Raw genomic sequence first — 20,839 nt, forward strand, 5'->3', positions numbered from 1 at the left:
GGATCTGCTAAGAGGTTGTCTCCATGCAACGTGTCCTTCCACATCCCAGAAAGTCCCCAGGGAAAGGTTTGTTGGCTGAGCAGGATGATGTAGTCAGGAAAAAACACTTTGCAGTGTCTCTTTGTAGGAATCAGAGTCTTCATTAGACAGATGGAATACACTCCCACTGAGTTGAATAAATTGCCTATATTCTTGCAAGAAAGTGAGACCACACTAACAGTTCCTCAAGTAAATCAATGTCTTTCTTTTCTCCCTTTCTATACAGCTCTAGATTTTTAATTATGGAATCTAAATACTTAAATTACATATCCCTAATTGTAAGCCGGGAGGGGCAGGACCTTTCTTAAGTTACAGTGAGACCAGAACTTCCTACAATGAGTGTGGAGACAATACCATAGAAAAGCAATAACTTTGCAGAATTAGTCATCTGCTATTTTTACTGCTATCCCTTTTTCCCCCCTAATTTTTAGGCACTCACCCTTAAATTACGAGTAGAACAAAGGTTTAACCAACAGAAATAAAGACCAAATTGAAAATGCTCACTGTTCATGTCTCACAGCAGACTGAAATATAAGCATTGACCTCTTATTTACTAAGTATTAATAGTCTGCTAGAAGAAACTAAAGGGGAAAAAAGAAAACACAAGTTTTTCTTAAAAGGAAAAAAGGAAATGAGAAGAATCAGTACCTGCAAATCTAAACCACATATTCATAAAGATTTATAAGAAATCCACAAGGCCCTAATGACCAATTAATGCATGTTCTAAATTTCAGAGTGGTCAGGACTCCTTTCAGTAAAAGGAAAAAGAGAATTGCATGCAGAATGAACTGGGAAAGTATTTGCTTAGCTATGTGTTTGGGGCTTTTTAACAGAGTTGAGAATTGACTCATAGCAAGGATGCTTGTAACAAGGTGATCCTCTGTGATTGTCTGAGAAGCCTCCTGCACATACAGAACAGACACTGTGACTCCTGCCACTGCAGTTGTTCTGTCTCTGATGCTGAATGCATGGGGAGAAAAAAGCTGGCAAAAAACTGATGGCAGCATAATGCAGCATTGCTTGGTTTCAGGAAAATAACAGTACAATGCTGGAGCCATTGCTGTGGGCAGCCAAAAGGAGATTATGCATGACTAGTGACTTTTCCTACAAAGACTTCCTGAAGTGTTTTTGTACAAGTTTGTACATGTGTGCAGGAGCTTCATATACATGATGAAGTGTAACAGCTCCAGAGGAGTTGTTACACTCTATTGTCTCAATAATCCACATACTTAACAGTCCCTAAATACAGCAGAGCATAACGCCTCCAAAGGGGTCGTTATGGCTTATCAAGTCAAATCCAAGTGCCTAAATATGGATTTGATCAATAGACTGTAATATCTCCAGGGGTGAATAATACACGTTTTTAAGAATGTGCACATTTTGCATACAAACTGTGGGTCTATATTAGGGTAAATTACGTGGATTCAACTTGTGAAACTTTGATTTAGAGATAAGAAAGGAATAAAAGGCTCATTAGAAGAGGTGCTAAAGTGCCATGATTCCCAGGAAGTAGGCAATGACTCATGTCATTTATTTTGGGGTCTAATTCTGCTTTCCTACTGCAAATACACAGTTGTCTGAAAATCTACAAAAGATGAAGAATGGAATATAAACATGAAAATGTTATATTAAATTCTGCTTACTCTCAGATCTCAATGAATATGCTTCATGGGAAGTAAATGGGGATGTGGGGATACAAATATGTTGTGGTAATTGATTTTGTATTTATTCTATCTTGACTTCATAGATTTTCCTCCAATCACAGTTCTACCTATATTTTTTATACAAAGATTTTATGAAGCATCTTTTTTAGCATTTTACTGCTTTATGTACAAAAAAGATAGGATTTGATTCTTTTTAAATTAATGTCAGTTATCTTATAAATTATATAACATTTTCAGATTCATTTAGAGCCTTAAATCAAAGCAAATCTTCTAGGCAATGACAGTAGTTTGAAATATTGAAATAAATACAAGTAGCTGAAGCAATGCAGATATTGTTTAAGTACTCCTTCTTGTTGAAGGTGAACATGGCTTGAGTGGAAAAAAGTCACATCACAAGGATGAATTTTTGGTATGATTTTACTTTTGCTTCTATCACATGGTAAAAGCTCTGTATATTATTTTCTTCATTTTCCTAACTCTCTCCCCTTCCCCAGTGTTTCTGTTTACTCTGTAAAATGACTGGCACCACTATTGTTCCCTTTGCTCAGTCAGACCACGCTGGAGTTTTTTGCTCCACCTGAAGTGCAGCAGAAAAATTCAGCTCCGCTATAGTGATTTTTTTGCCTCATGTGCATTGTACTGGTTTAGGCTCAGAGTTAAGCTTAGTTTGTGTGCTGCTGAGTTTTGGATTTGTGACCAAAACAGAGCTGGATAACACAGGGATGTTTCACCTATTGTCGAACAAGACTTCTACAGCAAGACTTTTTCTGGGGTTGGTGCTGCTCTGCCAGAGAGGAGGCTGGGGCTGTGCCAAGCACTGAGAGGGGGACAGAGCCCAGCCAGCTGACCCCAACTGACCAAAGGGATATTCCACACCATATGACATCAGACTCAGCAATAAAATCTGGAGGAAGAATGAGGAAAGGGAAATGTTTGGAGTTTTGGCATTTGCCTTCCCATGTAACTTATTTGTGCTGAAGCTCTGCTTTCCTAGGAATGGCTATACACCTGCCTGGCAATGGGCAGTAGTCAATTAATTCCCTGTTTTACTTTCCTTACATGCACGGATTTTGCCATGCTTATTAAACTATACTAATCAACCCACAAATGTTCTAATTTTACCCTTCTGACTCCTCCCCATCCCACGGACAGGAGCGAGCGAGCGGCTGCGTGGTGCTCACCTGCCTATCCTAACCCACCTCAGCACACAAATAACTCCACATCTCAGAAGTATAATGCTTAATGCTTTGGCAAATGACAATGTTGGGCTGCCCCAGAGTGCTGGATGCTTTTGTTTTGGTCTTTCTGATGAGTGAATCTCTGTGAGCACTTTGAAAGTCTTTGTAGTTTGTTGTTTTTTTTTTTTTTTAACAGCAGAATATGAACATAAGCAATTCTCAATTCTGTGTCTGTAACCAAATACAAAGCTTTCTGAGATTTGAATGACACATTTTCAAAAAGGCCTAAGCCCAAGCTTTGAAGTTATGTACATAATTTTGTGAGTCCAATCATTTGCACAACAAACTATTACCAACTATCTGAACCTGAAGACCAGTAACTGACCAGAACTCAATAGCTTTTTTAAACCAGCTGCAGGCAATTAATTTGTCATCTTTTTCTCGTGCCAGCTTCCAGCTACTCATTTCTACAAGTCTAATTACCTGAAGCCAATTTCTGAAAATTTGGTCCTGAAAACACAGGGTTCTGATTCTTCAAAAGAAACCAATGCAAAATTGCAACTGTTATCAAAGCTTCAGTGGGATTATGACAGAAACTATACGCAGTTTTCTTGGCATACAATTATTTCAAAATTATGTTTCTCTAATTGAAGTGATCTAGCATTCCTGCTCCCCCACCTCCATTTTGATCATCCTGCCCATCATTTTTAGAGTAAAAGAAGTATATCATAATGTAAAAATTGAAAGGCAGAGGGTGAAGGGGGAAAGAAAAGTGCTCTAGGATTCTGTTTGTGCAAAGGATGCTTCTGGTTTTAATGCATTTTATACTTGCTATAAAATATAAATACATTTTTCCTACTATTCATGACTGAAATAATACTTTTATTTTCTTTAGGATAAGAGTAGGGATATACCATCATGGAAAATGACTGATTTATATCCCATTCTTTTGCAACCCCTGCCTTTTCCCACATCTGTGGGGCAAGGATAACAGGCCAGCACAGCAGAGGTAAAACCAGAGCACAAACTACAAGCCTTTCCTGCCTTAATGGCTCTGTAGTACCTGCTGCAATAAATAAACCCAGCAGGATTACATAGGGTCACTAAGAGACTGAACAACAGATTTCCCTGCTGCTGTTTTATTCTTAGCGTTTGAAGGTTGCAAGTGCCACCATGAAAAGTCTCCTCATAAAAGATGGCATTTGAGAATGATGGTGTTTGTATCTGTTAAAGAGTTCTGATTCACTCTGCTATATTTGCAAGGAAAAGAATTTTTTTTTTTTTGCTCAGACTGCCTGGTGTATAACCTCAATCCAGAAGCTGTGCATCAATCTGTGTATTGCTTGTAAAACTGGCACAAAATAGAAATTTCAGATTATTCACTGAAATATTTACTGACTCTGCTTTAAAGGGTGAAAGATGAAATAGGAACTTGTTATATGAAATACAAGACATAAATATGATACTGAAAATACACAGGGGACAAACTCAATAAGTAAGTGGATGCCATTTTTATACTTATTTTTCAAAGTGAAATCAAAAGTTAAGAATTCTTTTAATAGCCCTTATAGCATATTAGATATTTTTTAAATGTCAAGCCACTGAAACTCATAAAATAAATTTTAAAATAAGTATAATTTTATAAACTCTTAATACTGATCATGTATGTGACTTTTTTTATTTTTATAACCTGGGCTTTAGTATCCCGCCTCTTGATTACTTAGGGCAAACACTGACTTTTCAATTAGAATGTTTGAATACATCCTGCTTGATCAGTTATTCATTTCTATATTTTTAATAATGTCAACTTGTATTAAATGGGGTTTCCAATTATGACTTTCAATCTAATACTAGCAGACATATATATTTATTAGACACTGAGTCTGACTCAGGAAAGCATGTTTATCCTGTGTGGCAACATTTTAACCAATCTTTTTTTACAGTCACTTCTTGATATGAGTGCTCTAAAGAAACTATCAAGCAAAAATATAAAATGTAATTTAAAAGGTGTGTATCAACCTTTAATGGGTCTGTTTATGTCATTTCTATGTCTTTCTGTGCCTTGCTACAAAACACTCACGCAAGCATTCCCTTGTGGGCTGAGAAAAGATCAGAATATTATCAAATTCATCATTTAAGTTACAGTTAATATTCTGCTGAGTCTTATACTCAACCTGCACTCAAAACTCCTGTTAGTCTTTGGGCTACAATATAGTCTCCCCTCCCTCACCTAAGAAACAAAGAACCTACCCTGCCATCTGATATAGAGAATCATAGAATATTTACAGGCACTGGAATACCTGCTGTTCTGGAGGGTTTTAACAAATAGTCTGAAACACTGGTTGCTGTATGGGCTAAATAATATGTCAGTTTTCTTTCCATTCATTACTAAATTGCATCATAACCGTTCTATTTGCCAGAGCTTTAGTGACTACTGAGATAATGCTTTTCCCTTTCTGGATGACTGGAATAAGTTTTGTGGTCTCTAACTGATTCGTGCCAGTGGTGAAAAATAACTTGTGTGCTGCATTTTTTGCAGCCCATGGCACCTCTAGGGAAGCATTCTCCATCCAAAGGGCTGCCTTTACCTCAGCCAGTTACCAGAGACCTGCTGCTGGAGCAGATCCTGAAAACCTCAGAAAGGCCACAGAATGGGACAGGGGATTTTTCAAGAGTCTTGTTTGTCCTCTGACTGGTGATAGAAACTGTTCCTTACCTTTCCTGCATGCTCCCAGGTTGCTATTTTGTAAGCTGGATCATGTCCTGCTCAGTTCAGTGCTGGTCCCGTTATCCCAACACTTCCTCTCATTTACCCTTTTACTCTAGTGTGCCACCTCATTTCAGTGATTCAACATTGAAGATTCAGCAGAGAATGTTTAATTCTTTAATTTCCCACTGCAACTGGGAGCCAAATGCAGCTGTTTCAAGCCTAAGTACTTTGCTGCACCTGAACCAGAGATTCAAGCTCCCTCAATTCATGCACTGGCACTGTAATACTCAACCACGCTAGCACAGAACTGGCCCTTTAGCCATATTTATCAATCCAGCCATTCTCAAAAGCACAATTCAAAATCTGGTGACCACAAACACTGGAAGGTCCAACCAAGCCCTTTTCCATGTTTCAATGTGCTTACAGCTTCCACCTCTGCGTGCACAGGACCGTGGGTGTGAATGCTGCCATGCACACCTAGAGAAGTTTGTAGGACAGCACTGAGAAATGACAAAGGTGTATTTAACATGAAATCAGAGAGGGCTAAGAGCTCTAAAAAGAAATTTCATATAAAAATAAGAAGCTATTTTGCAGGGAAGGGAAGAGTGAGTGACAGACTGTGGGGGAGTGGGAGACATTACCTTTTCATTCCTGCAGTTGTTTAGACCCATGTTATTCATGGAGGGCAATTTTCCATCAACACCATGAGGCTGCTGTTGCTGCTGCTGTTCCCTTTGGATTTGCTCTCTCATTTTTCGAGCCTCCTGAATGGCTTTCATTACTGTGTCCTGGTCCCCAAATAGGGCAGGTGAATTAAGACTGGAAAGGATATCTATAAAGAGAGAACACATTTTATTTAGGTAATTACTCAAACTGGAATCCAGGGTAAGAACTCTGCTCTCACACCTCTTAGAGCTGCACCCAACCAACATCTGCAGGAGGAGGAGAAGTGGCAATTGTTGTCCGTTTGAAGGTGGAATTACTCTACTGAAGTGATTGATAAACTCATGCACTTCCTTAGAAATACCACCACTGAGGTCTTGGAATAGCCTGATGTGGAGGTACCTGAGCATACTCATGGACTTAAATTTAAATATGTGTTTCAGACAACAGTATTCTGAAGCTTAAACTGGAAAACTTTTGAGGTGTTAAAAATAATTAATGAAATGAACAAAGAAAAAAATCTCATTTACTAGGCCATGAAACTCCATGTCAGTTCTTAGAATTTTTTTATAGAGAGAATCATTACTCCAGACATTTGGATTTCCATTTCAGAAAGAGCACTCACATTTACTTTTTGGGAGCAAAGGTCATATCACCATAACATGAGTATAAATCTCTAAATCAGCAGAGAAAAAACAGTTTTCTTTCTATCACCCTGAACAGGAAGAGACTTTTAAACAAGCATCATACTCAGCCAAGCATTCCTGTTGCATCTTACAATGCATTCTTGAAGATGAGTATCCCAGACACAGTTTTAGATTTGAGAGAAAAAGACAGCAATTATTTTGTGGCTGTTTCTTTTTTTGTTGCTGTGACAAAACTGTGATCCACCTGCTCCTACATGGAAGTATTTTCTGTACTGCACATGGATAGATTGGTGCATGTATATTCTAGCTTGGGAATTTTGAGCAATCACAGTTCGTGTGTGACCTGTGCATCTGCCTGGCCAGCAAATGTCTTTTATAAAAGCTCTGAATTTGCTAGATTTGTGTACTTATTGACAGTCTACTACTAAAAAAAAAAAAAAAGAAAATAAAAAAAGAAAATAAAAAGTCCAACAAAACCAAAATACAAAACAAAACAACAACCAAAAAATCCAAACAGGCTAAGATTTGGAATTAACCTTCAAAGATAACTTTTATATTCTTTTTATTTCACTGAAGTTCAGGTGAGTACAATACAGCAAATTCAATCTCTAAGGACCCTGAATTATGTTAAAATAAAAATTATTAAGGGTTTCTCACATTTTATCTGGGAACCAAATTCTTAATTTAATACCATGGCCTAAGTAAGAAGGGATGCAGACTGTGATGTTTTCACCCTACCCCAACAAGTGATGGGACTGGTGAATTTTTCTATCTGTATTAAACACCCTTCTCCAAAATAAAAATAATGTACTCTAAGACAACCATTGTTCCTGCTGAGGAAAATTTGCAATGTTCTAAACCATTTCAGCCTCCAAGTTCCAATCTGGACCCTAAAGAAGCTGGGAACCATATTTGCATGATTTTAAAGATTTTTTTAGATTCATAATCATGTACATGCAGCAAAAGCTCCTACATGGCTTGCTGATTTTTGGTAATGTCTTCCTGTCTTTTTTTATACTTAAGGATTGAGACTAAATTTTTTTATGACTTTACATGAAAAATATTTATACCTTAGGCACTATTTGTCTTCTGCGCTCCTTTCTCTTGAATGGTCTATGACTTCAGATTGATATTTCACTTTCTAATGTAAGATAATGCAGTGATAGTTGCAAATAAATTGACAGGTAAAGTATCTAGATAGTTGCAGAAAATATCTTTCAGAGATCATGATGTTCCCAAGTGTTTGGGAATGGAAAAACCCCATAATTTTTATATATTTAATATATGTATTTAACATATCTATTCATTATTCACAAGTGTTTCTATATATTTTACAAGTACACTTGAGCTACAGATTGTGAATAAGTGGTCTGTAGTAAGTATTTAGTCACTGTTAAAATTTACTATTTGAACTTTAGGGCTGATCATCTACATTTTGCAGCTCTTGATTCTGTTTCTTGACTGGTTAAAGTAGTCTTCATACATAGTTTTCAGACCATTTTTTTTCATCACTTAATAAGCTTAAAGAATCTTGAACACAGGTCAAAAAGTCCCTACTTGTAACCATATGAATCAATGAAATCCTGACAGGTGAACAAATGACAAAACCATCATCAAATAATATCAAAAACATAAACTGTCTGGACTAATGCCTTTCATTCCCTACTAAAAAAAAAAAAAAAAAAACAAACCTATCTAGTATCTGCTTAGGCTCCATGTGCATGCAAAGATAGTTTTTTATTTTCTTGATCCAAGATTCAAAATTTAAAAGTTAACTTTGTGTGTATACACCCAGCAGATACCTTTAGGAGAGATATTCACACAAAACTGTTTTACAAGTTTTATATATCTATCTTTATTTACTTATCTGTGTGTATTTGTATTTATTTCCTACATTATGCATTTCTTTCCTGTGTTGTCACACACTGACACATCTCTTATAAAACTCTGGCAATCAATCATTCTTTGAAAAGCTTCACTATAACTTTTTTTTTTTATTCAATTTTAAACAGAAATGTGCACCTGACTATCTACCTAATCCAGAACTAAGTGTGCTCAGGCTGGAATTTCATGCAGAAAACGTGTCTATTTTGTCCTTTTCCCAGGACAGATGAGTTACCTAAAGAGGATCCTCTTCCCAGGGATCCACTGAGCGGGCTGGGGATGCCACTCTTGCTCGTCACTGTCACTGGGCTGCTTTTGCTGGCTGGGAAGAGATTCTGTGTTGGAGATGTTGGGGATTTGACAGGTTCAGCTGTTTTGGGTCGGGCTGAGAGATTCAGTGGCTGAGCTGCTTCATCCTGCAAGAGTTGAATGTAAATAACTATTAGGAAAAGACAAATGAAGGCATCATTTTGCAAGCAGCAGTTACTTTACACCTCGAAGACAATGCCACATTCCACAGCAATAATAACAAAAGAAGCTAATTATCTGCCTCCTTTAAGATTCAACGAAAGGAAACCTCATTAATTTCTCTGTGTTATGCTTCTTATTTACATTAACTATGTGACTGGATCATTCTTTTTGCCAAATTAAAATTTGAATTAGCTCACATTACAGCTTAATTTCCTAATGTGTTTTCAGAGATCTAAATTAACCTAGGGCATTTACAAAGAATTATTTAAAATTTCCAGCAGCTCAGTAATGCTTTTGCACTGGTTCTATTTGAAAAGTTCCTGGCACTATAAAAATAAGTTATGTAGCTTATTTTTAAATGTATTAGAAACTAAGGAATCAGAAGTATTACTATGAAAGAATCATTTGGAAGCCCTGACAGCTCTTTGGCCCACATTTAGAGCTGCTGCTAGCTTATACATTCCATGCATCTAATTCAGAGTGCATGTTTTGTTCTTTGAAAGAATCTATGCTGGTCCCTTCATAACAGGAGATAAGAATTTCACAGAATTCAAATTCCTTTACTTATTAGGGTAGTGACTACATACCACAGGCATTTAAAAATATATTTTATTTTCTACTGTATAATTTTTTTTAACTTTTTGATATTTTATTATTCAAATGTCAAAACCATTTTCCACGTAACTGCATTTCTGCTCCTTGTTCAATACTTCTGTATTATTCCCATATTCTGTACTTACTTCTGCTGCATTTAACCTTTATTATACCTGTATGTTTTATTGGCAAGGAATGTTTTTTAAGGGTGTGTAAATCTAGTATCAGCACCTTTATATGATTTGATATTTTTCACTTACAACTGTTGAAGAAACTCTCTCTGACATATGTCTTTTTTCTATGCTATAGAGAATAGATCCATCTAAAAATATCTCAACTCTTTGAAGAAAACTTATTCAAGCTATTAATTTCTTTGATGAGTATAAACATTTGCAGTGCAACCTTCTTCCCATTCTTTCAGATTCTTCCTTTACTTAATACATTAAGCAAGACAGAGCACTTACAAAACTATGAAAGGGTGATTTTCTGTCATTAAAGAGCTCAGTAAGACAGATCTCTCATTTAAAATATGCCCAGAGCAGAATTACACTGGATGTACAAGGTTGTTCATATTTTAAAACACTGAACTGATCACTTGGAATCTTAGAATTATGTCAAAATACAATAATACATCACATAATCTCATCTTCTCCATTCTCCTTACTGTCAAGCAAAGTACATCTGGTAATACACAACGTATTAAACAGGAAAATGTAATAAACAGGTATTTGTATTGCCATCCCATCACCAGCTTTAAACTTTTTCCATAAAACTGCATGACATTTCAATTCTTCCCAGCCTCAGAGTGTGCACAAATGTCCACAGCCTTTCAGGGTCTGGGTGGATGCAGAAGCTCAAAGGTACAACGGACAGAGTCAATTTTGGTGCTTTCTGGGCACACTTACATGAGTCCTCTTTCCTTGCACAGATACAAAGTGGATTCCATAAACTTTTCCAAGAGTTCAGAGCTCCATTCAGACCATGAGGCTTGAAAAGCTAGGTACTGTGAACATGTGCAGATATGAATCTATGCTACAGTGTTCAGTTTTTAAATACTTTTCCATCTAGTACTTATATGATAATGAAAGAACTCTACACACTGTCAGAACTTGCTTGTTTGTATTTTACAGACAGCATTGTCATTTCTGCAAGGCAACCAAAAAAGTGGAAAACATTCTGGTCACTGACTTAAGCAAAACCTACCATTACTTTTTGAAAGATCTGACTTCCATAAAAGAATTGCATTAATTCTATAAATAATGCATGTACTTTATACAAACTGCTTAAAACGAGGGAAAATATCGAGGATTTGTTAAGCAATGCACGACCATCAAAACTATCACAGCTAACATGTAACAATCTGCAGAGACTGAATATAGATACAGCTTTCATACTAGTAATTTCTTCATTAGCTATTGGTATTTGTCCACACAAAGCACTTGTAGTTCATCTTTAATATTCTGAATGCAGTAGTGTGCTTAATAAAAATAATCATAAAAATACTTCCATTTTATTAACATATACTTAAGTCCATTCAAGCTACATTATATAGGGAAACCCCCAAGAATTTGCATGTGGTCAATTCTGTAATGGGACTCAGCTGGCCACAAACCTGGAACAGTATTGGCCTTGGTTCAAGAAGATATGTGCTTGAATTTAACCAGGGAAAATTTTACTCATACAGTAAAGGTTTGGTTTGGTGTAGGTCCATCTGGCTCGCTCACTGCCAGAATTACTTTTTCACATTAAAGCAGTCAGTAGTATATTCTCAATGCCATAAATCACTGGTGTTAGGTATCACTATACTATGGCAACTTTGCTGGAACAGTTGGGCTTTGCTTTCGGTGGCTTCTGTATTGACCGTAGAAAACTCTGCATACGCGGTAAATTTCCCTGACTGCTCCCAAACCTGGCGTTGGATTACAAGAGGTAAAATATTAGACTAATACACATCTACAGCTAAGTAAAGTGAACGCTTTGCTAAATAAATGTTAGATCTGGCCATAATGGAATAGTTTTTATTTATTAGTACTCTCAGCCTAGCAAAAAAAGTGTCATGGAAATTTATCAGCCTAGGCAGAAATATCTACTCACCCGCACTTTACCGCGATGATTGATGATAATGAAAAAACAAATGATATTTTACTCTCATGTCAAAAAATAGGAAGAGAAAAAAAAAAAAAGAAACCACCATCTCAAGAGAGTAAAATCTTCTCAGGCTGGTTTGAAGCAAAGGACTGTTTGCCTGTAAGGTGTCAGCAGCCAGCAAAAAAAAAACCCTAACATATCCTCCCTCTCACCCCACAAGGTCACTAGATGCCACTTTTAGATTTATTTTAATTGTTCAGCATTTATACTTCTATCATTCAAATTGGTAAAACATCTAAATGTTGATTTTTTTTTTTTTTCCCAGTTTGGAGTAAATTGATCCTGAGCATGTTTTTCATTCTCATGAAATCCCCAACCACCCCAGGAGAACACAGCAGGAGAAGCCAGGCATTCGCACCCAAAGGCTGCTCCACAGGTTTCAGGGGGAGCACAGCACTCATTCCAGGCTCTTGGCAAATGCCATGTTGTAGCTGCCTGGTTCCAAGCTAGTGAGAATAAGCAGGCACAAGCACTCGGCAGTGGAGCAAAACCAGCAAGGAGCAGCGCGGTTGTCAGCAGCTGTGTGAAATCAGCAAAAGTCAAATCAATCTGCAGCGACACAATGTTTTCCCCAGAGCCCTGACTTACATATTATTCTTATAGGAGGCTTTTCCAAAATTGTAGAATTAAGTGCAGCTAGAGATTTGTAAAATAATTAGAAGATCTACAGTCTTTCTCTTACCATAACAATATAAGCCAGCACCACATTTTAAGATACTCAAGAGTTCAATGTGAAACAATTCGTGAAATGGATGCCATTTATGCATGTTACCAGATTACAAACTGAAATCTTGAAAATATCACATTTTACTGATGAATCTGTTGTGCTGCCTCTGGTAGGAAGAGGGACGCCTGGTATTTTTGGAAACAAGTGAATTTTTTCTCTTCCCTTCTCTCTACTGATAATACAGCACTAAAATGGAACTTTTTGTTTGAATATTGAAGAACTGTACCGTGGTTCAACTTCCAACTGTGAAACAATTACAGAGATCATTTGCTTTTACTGTCCTTCTCAAACACCAGTTTTTTTCTTTACTGAAAAATACCTTAACTTGAGTTACCGGGCTGGTCCCTCTCTTCTCATTTTTCATCCCAGTGGGTGAAAGTGCCCCTGTTGTATTTGGTGGCTGTGGAGTAGATGGCATTTTGGCTCCAGGAGAAACTTGCATGCTTGCCAGCTGAGCTGCATACAGTTGCTGGAAGACAAGAAGATATACATATATTCCTGCAATATTCCTAAAGAAAGAAGCTGTAAATGCACTTTTCTTTTTTTTGTTTTTTTGGTTTTTTTTTTTAATTTTTCCACTGGTGTTTCGTCTCTTAAAGGATCTTTTTCAGCTCTTGTTTGTGGCTTTCCTTCCTGCTATTTGCAAAAAGAGAAAAAACAAAGTCTAGAAAACTCCCAAACACCAATATATTTTTTCTTCATTTGACTTTTGCTGATTTTTCTTGATTTTTTATTCCTTCTTGCTAATGATGGTCATGGTGTTGAGCAAAAAAATAACACTGTCCCTGAATATTAAAAACAAAATTGGTAACATTATAAGGCTATTTATGAAAAGGAGGTATAAGCCCCTGTCAGAAACAATAATAGTCCAGGTCTTTCTCTTCTTAGCAAGAAATTAACCACTAACTCCAGAAACTTTACTGCCACAAGAACGGTTTCCTACCAAAAGGCAAAGTTAAAATAGCCAACAAGGTATGTCTCCATCTCTCTGTACAATGATATATGTTCTATAAATGCTAATAATGAATCTAGGCCTTAAAAGTTCCTGTAAATAGTGATGAAAGTCAAAAAAAAAACTCCAGTGGAACCTTTCAAAAAGTTTAACTGAAACATAGATTTTATATTAAAATAAACCATCCCAACCAATAAAAAGTGTTTACTGAACAAAACCAATTTGGTCCCATTTCTTTCCAGTGACCAAACTTAAACCCTCACCTTGAATTAGCATCATGAATAATTCTTCTGCCATGAACAGGGAAGATTCTAATCCCTCTTCTACACATAGATCTACATAAACTTTGCCTTATTAGTGAGAAAAAAGCCAGGTGGTTTGTATGTAATTTCCAACATTACTGTCATTCAGATGGACAAATAAAAAAAATTACAGTAATCAAAAGCAGACCTTTCAGCACATGTAATTAAATGAAAGCTTAATAAAGAATAATTTGCAAGAGCCAGATGTGCTTATGTCATAATTGTTGCTTTCTTTGGAACAATTTTTCTAATGTAACAAGCCTCCACAGAAATGAAAGTTACACAATACTGTAAGTTCAGTGACTCAGTGGCGAGACAAACGCGGGAGGGAGGGGCAGAGTCACAGCTCAGGGTGACAAATGAAAACCATTGTTTGTTTGTTTGTTTCCACCCCTTTCCAGTACCACACAGGAACTATGAAAGCATCACAGATTAATGTTTTTAAATTAATGGTATTTAAATATTTTGGCTGAGGTACAAGGTTTTTTCCTATGCTTGAAGGAAAAAGATTGAAAAGAGAAAAAAATCCCAGCTCTTGGTGAGGTCCTGGAAAATGAAAATGAAGTCTTTCATACAACAGTAGGTGGTTTTTTTTCTTCTTACTAAGACGATCTTATCCCTTTTAGAATATTCTTGAGGTCAACCTTTGCTTCCTTAATAGGATGATCTGCTTAAATGAGAGTAAAATGCACATTTCACAAACTTGAAATCCAGCACATTCTCAGCTCAGGAATAATCAGGCACTGCTCTTTAAAAGAGATAACACAATAAACTTGTATGCAATTTAAAGACAAAACCCAACAATTATAAAGGCTTTCTCAGTATTCTGTGGTTTGTCTATAAACAGTTTTCCAGGTTTTTTTAACCAATTTAACTTCTTCTTCAACTATCTGAGGAAGAAGTTTTGTAACTTTAACTTCTTCTTCAACTATCTGAAGAAGAGTACTTACACTTTACTAAAACTTTTCTATTTACAGTACTGTGTTGCACTTTAAAAAGTGTGAAAGGAATTCTGTGTAAAAATAAACTCATATTTATTAACTAAAGTTCAAAAGAATTTCCTTCTCAGGTAAGCCATCAGGTCACAAAAATGCGGGGTATAAATTATTCTTTCTACAGCATTCCATTTTTCATAGAAGATAAAACTTGATTGTCAATTGTAGCAACTAAAATAGTGTGGTGGGTTGACCTAGGCCGGCTGCCAGCCACTCTCTGCCTCCCCCACTTCAGCAGGATGGGGCAGAAAATAAGATGGAAAAGGTCATGGGTCAAGATAAAGACAGGGACATCTCTTACCTGTTACCATCACAGGAAAAAAACCAAACCAAACCAAATTAAACAAACCCACTTGGCCTGGGAAAAATTTATTTATTTTAATTGATAATAGAGTTGCCTAGCAAGAAACAGAGATAAATACTAAGGATCTATTCCTGCCACTTCCCCCTGAAAATTTCTTGGAGATATATTTCAAGATCAATGCAAAGACAGAGACGTGACACCAGTCAGAGCAGGACTTGCTGGTCACCTGAGTGCCACCAGGACCAGCAACAGAAACACCCACAGCATGTGGAGGATTCACATCAAGAAAAGTGGGCTGTTCTAGAGACTATCTAGGAAACTGTTTGATTTTGGAAATGCAACCAGGAAAAGTAGAATAAAATTAGAATTTTTCACCGCTCCCCTCCCAGGGTGTTGAGGGCTGTATTGGCTGTAGTGCAAGTCCTGTCAGGGAGAAATGCTTCTAAGGGAAGACAGACTAAAAGAAATTTTTTCATTAACATAGCTGTATGTATAGAAAAATCATGACTGGCTTATTCCAAGGTCTTAGTACTGGCTTTAGCCTGGCATTTCTATAAACTTATTTTAAAACATAAAAGCAAATGTATAAATAAGCAACAGCAATTGGCTTTCTGCTTTGCTTAAAACAAAGCTGTTCTACAAGCAAGTACAAATACTGCAAGAATTCACACCAGCACTAGCAACATTGCTGTGTGGACTGGAAAGCTGTATAAGTTCTAAATACCAGTTTGTATGGGGAGCTAGCCAGTGTGGAAAAATATGTGCATGCCACCATTGCAGGGAAAAAAGGGGATATTTTTGCAAATACCACTGCTGTGGCTCAAAATGGCAATTTAGGACCTCACATTGAGATGGTCAGATTGTGAAGCTTTTATTTGCAAGATTGAGGAGAGGAATAAAACCCAAACGCTGAATGAATGTTGACTGTTGGCTTTTAAAGCTCAAAAGCAAAAACTTCAGTGGAATTTTTTCAACTGAAATTCTTATCTACAAAGTATTTCACATTAAAAAAAATTAAAATACCTTAAACACTGAAACATATTTTATTTTGATCTATGCCTATCACATAAAGAGAAGAGCATTTCATAATCCTTATGCTAACCACTGACTCAGGAGGCTCTTGATTACAAATTAGATATTCAAAAACATCAAGTATTCTTGATTGTTTTAAGAAGCCTTAAAAATGTATAGCCTGGTTTTTATTTTTTTCTCAGAGGTCACAAAGTTAGAGTCTTACAACCCAGCCCCCAGCATATAAATAAAAGTAATGCTGGTTTTGAATTCCTCAGTGCTCCTGAAATAGTTAACAATTTTCAAGCCCAGATTATTTAAGGTATATAAACAAGGATGCACATTTTCAGTTTTCAGAACCAGGCTTATTCTGATGTCAGATTTGACACCCAAAGGTGGGATTTTGAAATACTACAAGTCTCAGGGCAATGGCAAATCAAGTCTCACATTTATGCACCTATGAACTTACAGGCTCATAGACTTAAGCACTGTTACTAAAAATCTATTCCAGCTTTAATCAACTAAAAATCTGAGGGGAATTTATGAAAGTTGGAGGTCACTATGAGTCTGAATGACGTTCATCTACTTAAAAAAAATTCAAACAGGTAGGAGAGGGCTGTACTCAGCATGTGCACAGAACAGCACAAGCGCATACTGATTTTTTTTTACCTGGAAACTGCATAGTTCACACTAAGCCTTTGTTAGAGCTTAGAGCTATAACAAGTCAAGAAGAATTGAATAACAAACAAAAATAATAATTCTGTTGTGATGGCGATGTTGTTTTCTGCTTCAGAAATTTCCTACAGAATCTGGTGAATTATTACGATTTCACTTTCTTATAAAAAGTGTCATCCATGATCTAGAATTTATCTAAAAAGCAATGAACTAATAATAAACCACCTTGACTGATCCAAATGTTAAAATGCCTTCTCTAATGCCATCTAAGTTTCAAAATGCCTTTGTGGGGTATTTTCATAACACAGAAGCATAACTGCCTTTACTGCCATATTCATTCATGCCTTGCCAGAAGACAAAGGCCTTAGGCTCACACATTGTTCTCAAAAGTTTCAACATTTTTTCATCTAGTTTTTTCAGCTATCTTTCAATAATCAAAACTCTTTCATTAGCTCAAGCCCCTTTCCCTCTAACTTTTTTCTTGCACATAGGTCTGGGACATTCCTGGGCACATTCTCTGCCATATGAGACTGAGCATGGCAAATAAGAACCGAGCAAAGCTTTCTCTGCATCTGACGTTTTCCCTTTTTTTGCAGCAGGAACATTCATACTTATCTCTTAGGCTGCATCACATGTGTCTAAAAGAATAAATAAGAGTTAAGAATTTTGAGAATCAAATGTTGAAGAATTGGCACATGGTAAGGAGTGGGCCATAGAATCACAGAATCACTAAAGCTGAAACAACCTCTAAGATCACCGAGTCCAACCATTAGCCTGGCCCTGCCGTGTTCACCCACATGTCCCCAAAGTGCCATATCCACATCACAATCCTTTTACCAGGAGCTTGTCAAGGACAGGCCCTAGGGAAAATTGGTTTTGAGAAGATACTTCAATAAGAAGTGATCAGCTGCTACACAGAAGAGGGGGAGCTTCTTTATATGTACAAGCTCAGGGAGGAAATGGAAACCAGTTGCACTCACATGTACAGGAGCAGAAAGGCAAGGGCTAGAGACATTTCAACTGACTCTGTGCTGAGGGAGCATTTGGTCACAGCTACAGGGATATAATTCAGATGTTAGGGATATGATTCTGTTCTTCAGCAGAATTCTGAAGAAATGATAAGAAAGCCATGGGTGAGACATGGAGATAAGAAAGTGGTTGCAATACTCAGTGCAGCAGATAAAGTGTGGGTGATGAGGGCTGGCCCAGAAAAATAAAATGCAATGGGCGTACTTGGAAGATGCATCACAAAGAATTTCAGTAGAAGATGGCTTGCTTGAAGTAGAAAGAAAGGATCTGTTCTAGAAACTTTCACCCTTTTACTTTCTTTTCTCAAGAAAAATGCTAAATTTTATGAACCCTGATTAATTCTGAAGTCTTCCATTACTAAAAATGGAAGCCCTATGTTACATCTTCAACAAATACATTTGCTACAGTAAATGAAACTGAACAATAAAGCTACTGAGAATCAAGTGAGAATCCTTATTTGTCAGCATTTTAAATGAATTGTGCAAAGCTGAAATATCTTATTTATAGAGATGAAAGTTCAGCTATTTAGACAATGAGTAATTTGGTTTCTAAAGATGAAAAACTCTAAGGAGTGACTGCAAGTGCTGTTGAAATCCTGCACTACAAGAGGTAATGCAGTTATTTTTTCCATAGTATATTTAGTAAGTAGCATTGCAAAGCTATAATACCAGCATTTTCCTTCTGAGTACATGACAACCAGTAATAATACTTAGAACTATCTGATGACAAAGGATTTTTACAAGTTCACCAGAACCAGCAACATCTTTATTATTTCCAGCACACATTTCTGAAAGGAAGCCACTGCAACAAAAGAATCACACCTTCAGTGGGACTGCTTGTTTTTCATTATTGGTGTAGTGGTGTTTGAAAAAAAAATAATGTCAAACAGATAAAGGAAAGAGAGTTTCAGTTTAACAAAGTTTTTCTTTTGCTTGGAGGAAGAACAGACTAGTGTTCACACCCATGTTTTGGGTGTCACAGATAATAACTATGGAAATAAAGTTTAAGTGCTGACCTGAGCCCAGTGTCACTGGTATAACCCTCAGCAGTTCAGGAAAGGCAACCTTTTCAGAAGGCAGTGTAGAAGCATGAATATTCTACCCCAAAATTTCAGACATATCTTAATCTAAGAATTGCTTCTAAAGTAATGGTAATTGTACTCATTCCTTCCCATTTTTATATATAAATATAATATTTTTTGTATTAACATGTCTAACATGTCTTTTGTACCAAATATGTTGTGTTTAACACTTCAGTTAAGTGCTCTACTATAGCACCAAGGTAAAAAATGGGATTATAAGCTTATGTGTGTGTGTACACACACACACACACACACATATATATATATATATATATATATATATATATAAAAGAAGAAAAAAATCCCCACCACCCAAAAGGGTTGCTTTTCTCTTTGTTTTGAGATTCTTCTTATGCAGATGCTCACAATGAAAGGTGGCCTAACAGAAAACAACATCCAGAATCACAAGAGAGCCTAAGTAACCCATCAACAGCTTAACCATGTGACAAACCCAGGGGCAACTCGAAGGCAGCTACAGCCTGTGGAGTCTGCCAAGGAGCCAGATGCCATCACCAGAAAAACACCTTCCAAGGCTCAGCATCTGTGTCCTAGCAGAGCTCCACACAAAAGCAGGAAGAGGAGGAGGAGAAGGAAGAGAAGGAAAGGTGAATTGTAAGATCGTAAAGGAATTTTACATATACATAAAGCAACACTTAGTTGAATTTAAAAATATAAACCTTGAAAAAAATCAAAGATTTTGCTGAAAAAAACAAGGTCCCTTCAAGACTGAATATTTTATGTTTCCATTTGTTTCTGTTACCTGTTAAACCAGAGTATTTTATAAATTTATGATGGTGAAATTTAGATGTCTCAGAAGCATCTCCTCAGTTTTTCTGAGAAAAATACAGAGAATTTAACAGACTTTTCAGGACCGTGGGCCAGACTCTCATTTTCACTTGTGCCACTACACAGATAATAAATAGCTTAGTATTTAAGAATCAACAAGTATGCTTCATCTTAACTCAGAATTTTATGCTGAATAACTGAGACTTATTTGGCTCTACACGGGTATATCTGAAAAGGCATTGATCAAGCACAGCTACATGAAATTAGAATAAAAATTAGGGAAAAAGTGCCTAATTTAGAAGCATGATAAATATAAAGTAATAATTATTGAAAATTTCTGTTTGTCTACAGAATCCAGTGTCATAAAGATGTGCATAGCTTGCTTGTAATAGCACCATTTTTTTCTTTCCCTGTTTTCTCATGTCTAATGCATCCATAGTGGACATAACGTTCTGATTTTAAACACCCACAGTTCACTTTCCTGCAGAGTCCACTCAGCATTACAGTGTGAAAATTCTCTACATCTTCCCCCAATACACCAAATACCTCTGCAAAAAGGCGCTGAGGTGCAACACAAACAGGCAGCTAATGAATTATCATAACTAATGTCATAATAACAAAGATTGTTGCCGTGATTATTTATGCGCTTGCTGACTAATGTGCTCTCCGATTTATTAAAACCCAATATGTGCAAACAAACTAACTGTATTTGTGAAAATACAAATAATATATTTTGTAGTCACAGGAGAAGTTAGAGGCGTTCAGTTTTCCCTTTACATTCAACTGTGCATTGAAAAACATTCTTTCTTACCTAAATAATGATTTTACCAGTTATTCATTTTCATTCACTTCAGAGCTTTTGACTTGTTTGTTGTTCTTTTTTTTTTTTTTTAACTATTAACACCAGTAATTTCAGTGTCTATCAGTTGCTATTGTATATTATGTCAAGGGAAATTTTTATGTGGCCCTAAATTCTCCT

The 20,839-nt window shown here is 36.5% G+C and overlaps 1 protein-coding gene across 2 annotated transcripts in view; it reads right to left on the minus strand.

The window, feature by feature from the left end:
- SOX6 (SRY-box transcription factor 6) overlaps positions 1-20,839 on the minus strand; it is a 359,140-nt gene that overhangs the window by 45,630 nt on the left and 292,671 nt on the right. For both annotated transcript variants that reach the window (XM_066551989.1, XM_066551990.1), the window contains 3 exons: positions 13,045-13,194; positions 9,021-9,201; positions 6,233-6,423 (listed from right to left, as the gene is read on the minus strand). In XM_066551989.1, coding sequence (XP_066408086.1) covers positions 6,233-6,423; positions 9,021-9,201; positions 13,045-13,194 — 522 coding nt within the window. The remainder of the gene's footprint in view (positions 1-6,232; positions 6,424-9,020; positions 9,202-13,044; positions 13,195-20,839) is intronic.

This window comes from Molothrus aeneus, chromosome 6 (assembly GCF_037042795.1).
Source record: "Molothrus aeneus isolate 106 chromosome 6, BPBGC_Maene_1.0, whole genome shotgun sequence".
In the NCBI taxonomy this organism is placed as follows: domain Eukaryota; kingdom Metazoa; phylum Chordata; class Aves; order Passeriformes; family Icteridae; genus Molothrus; species Molothrus aeneus.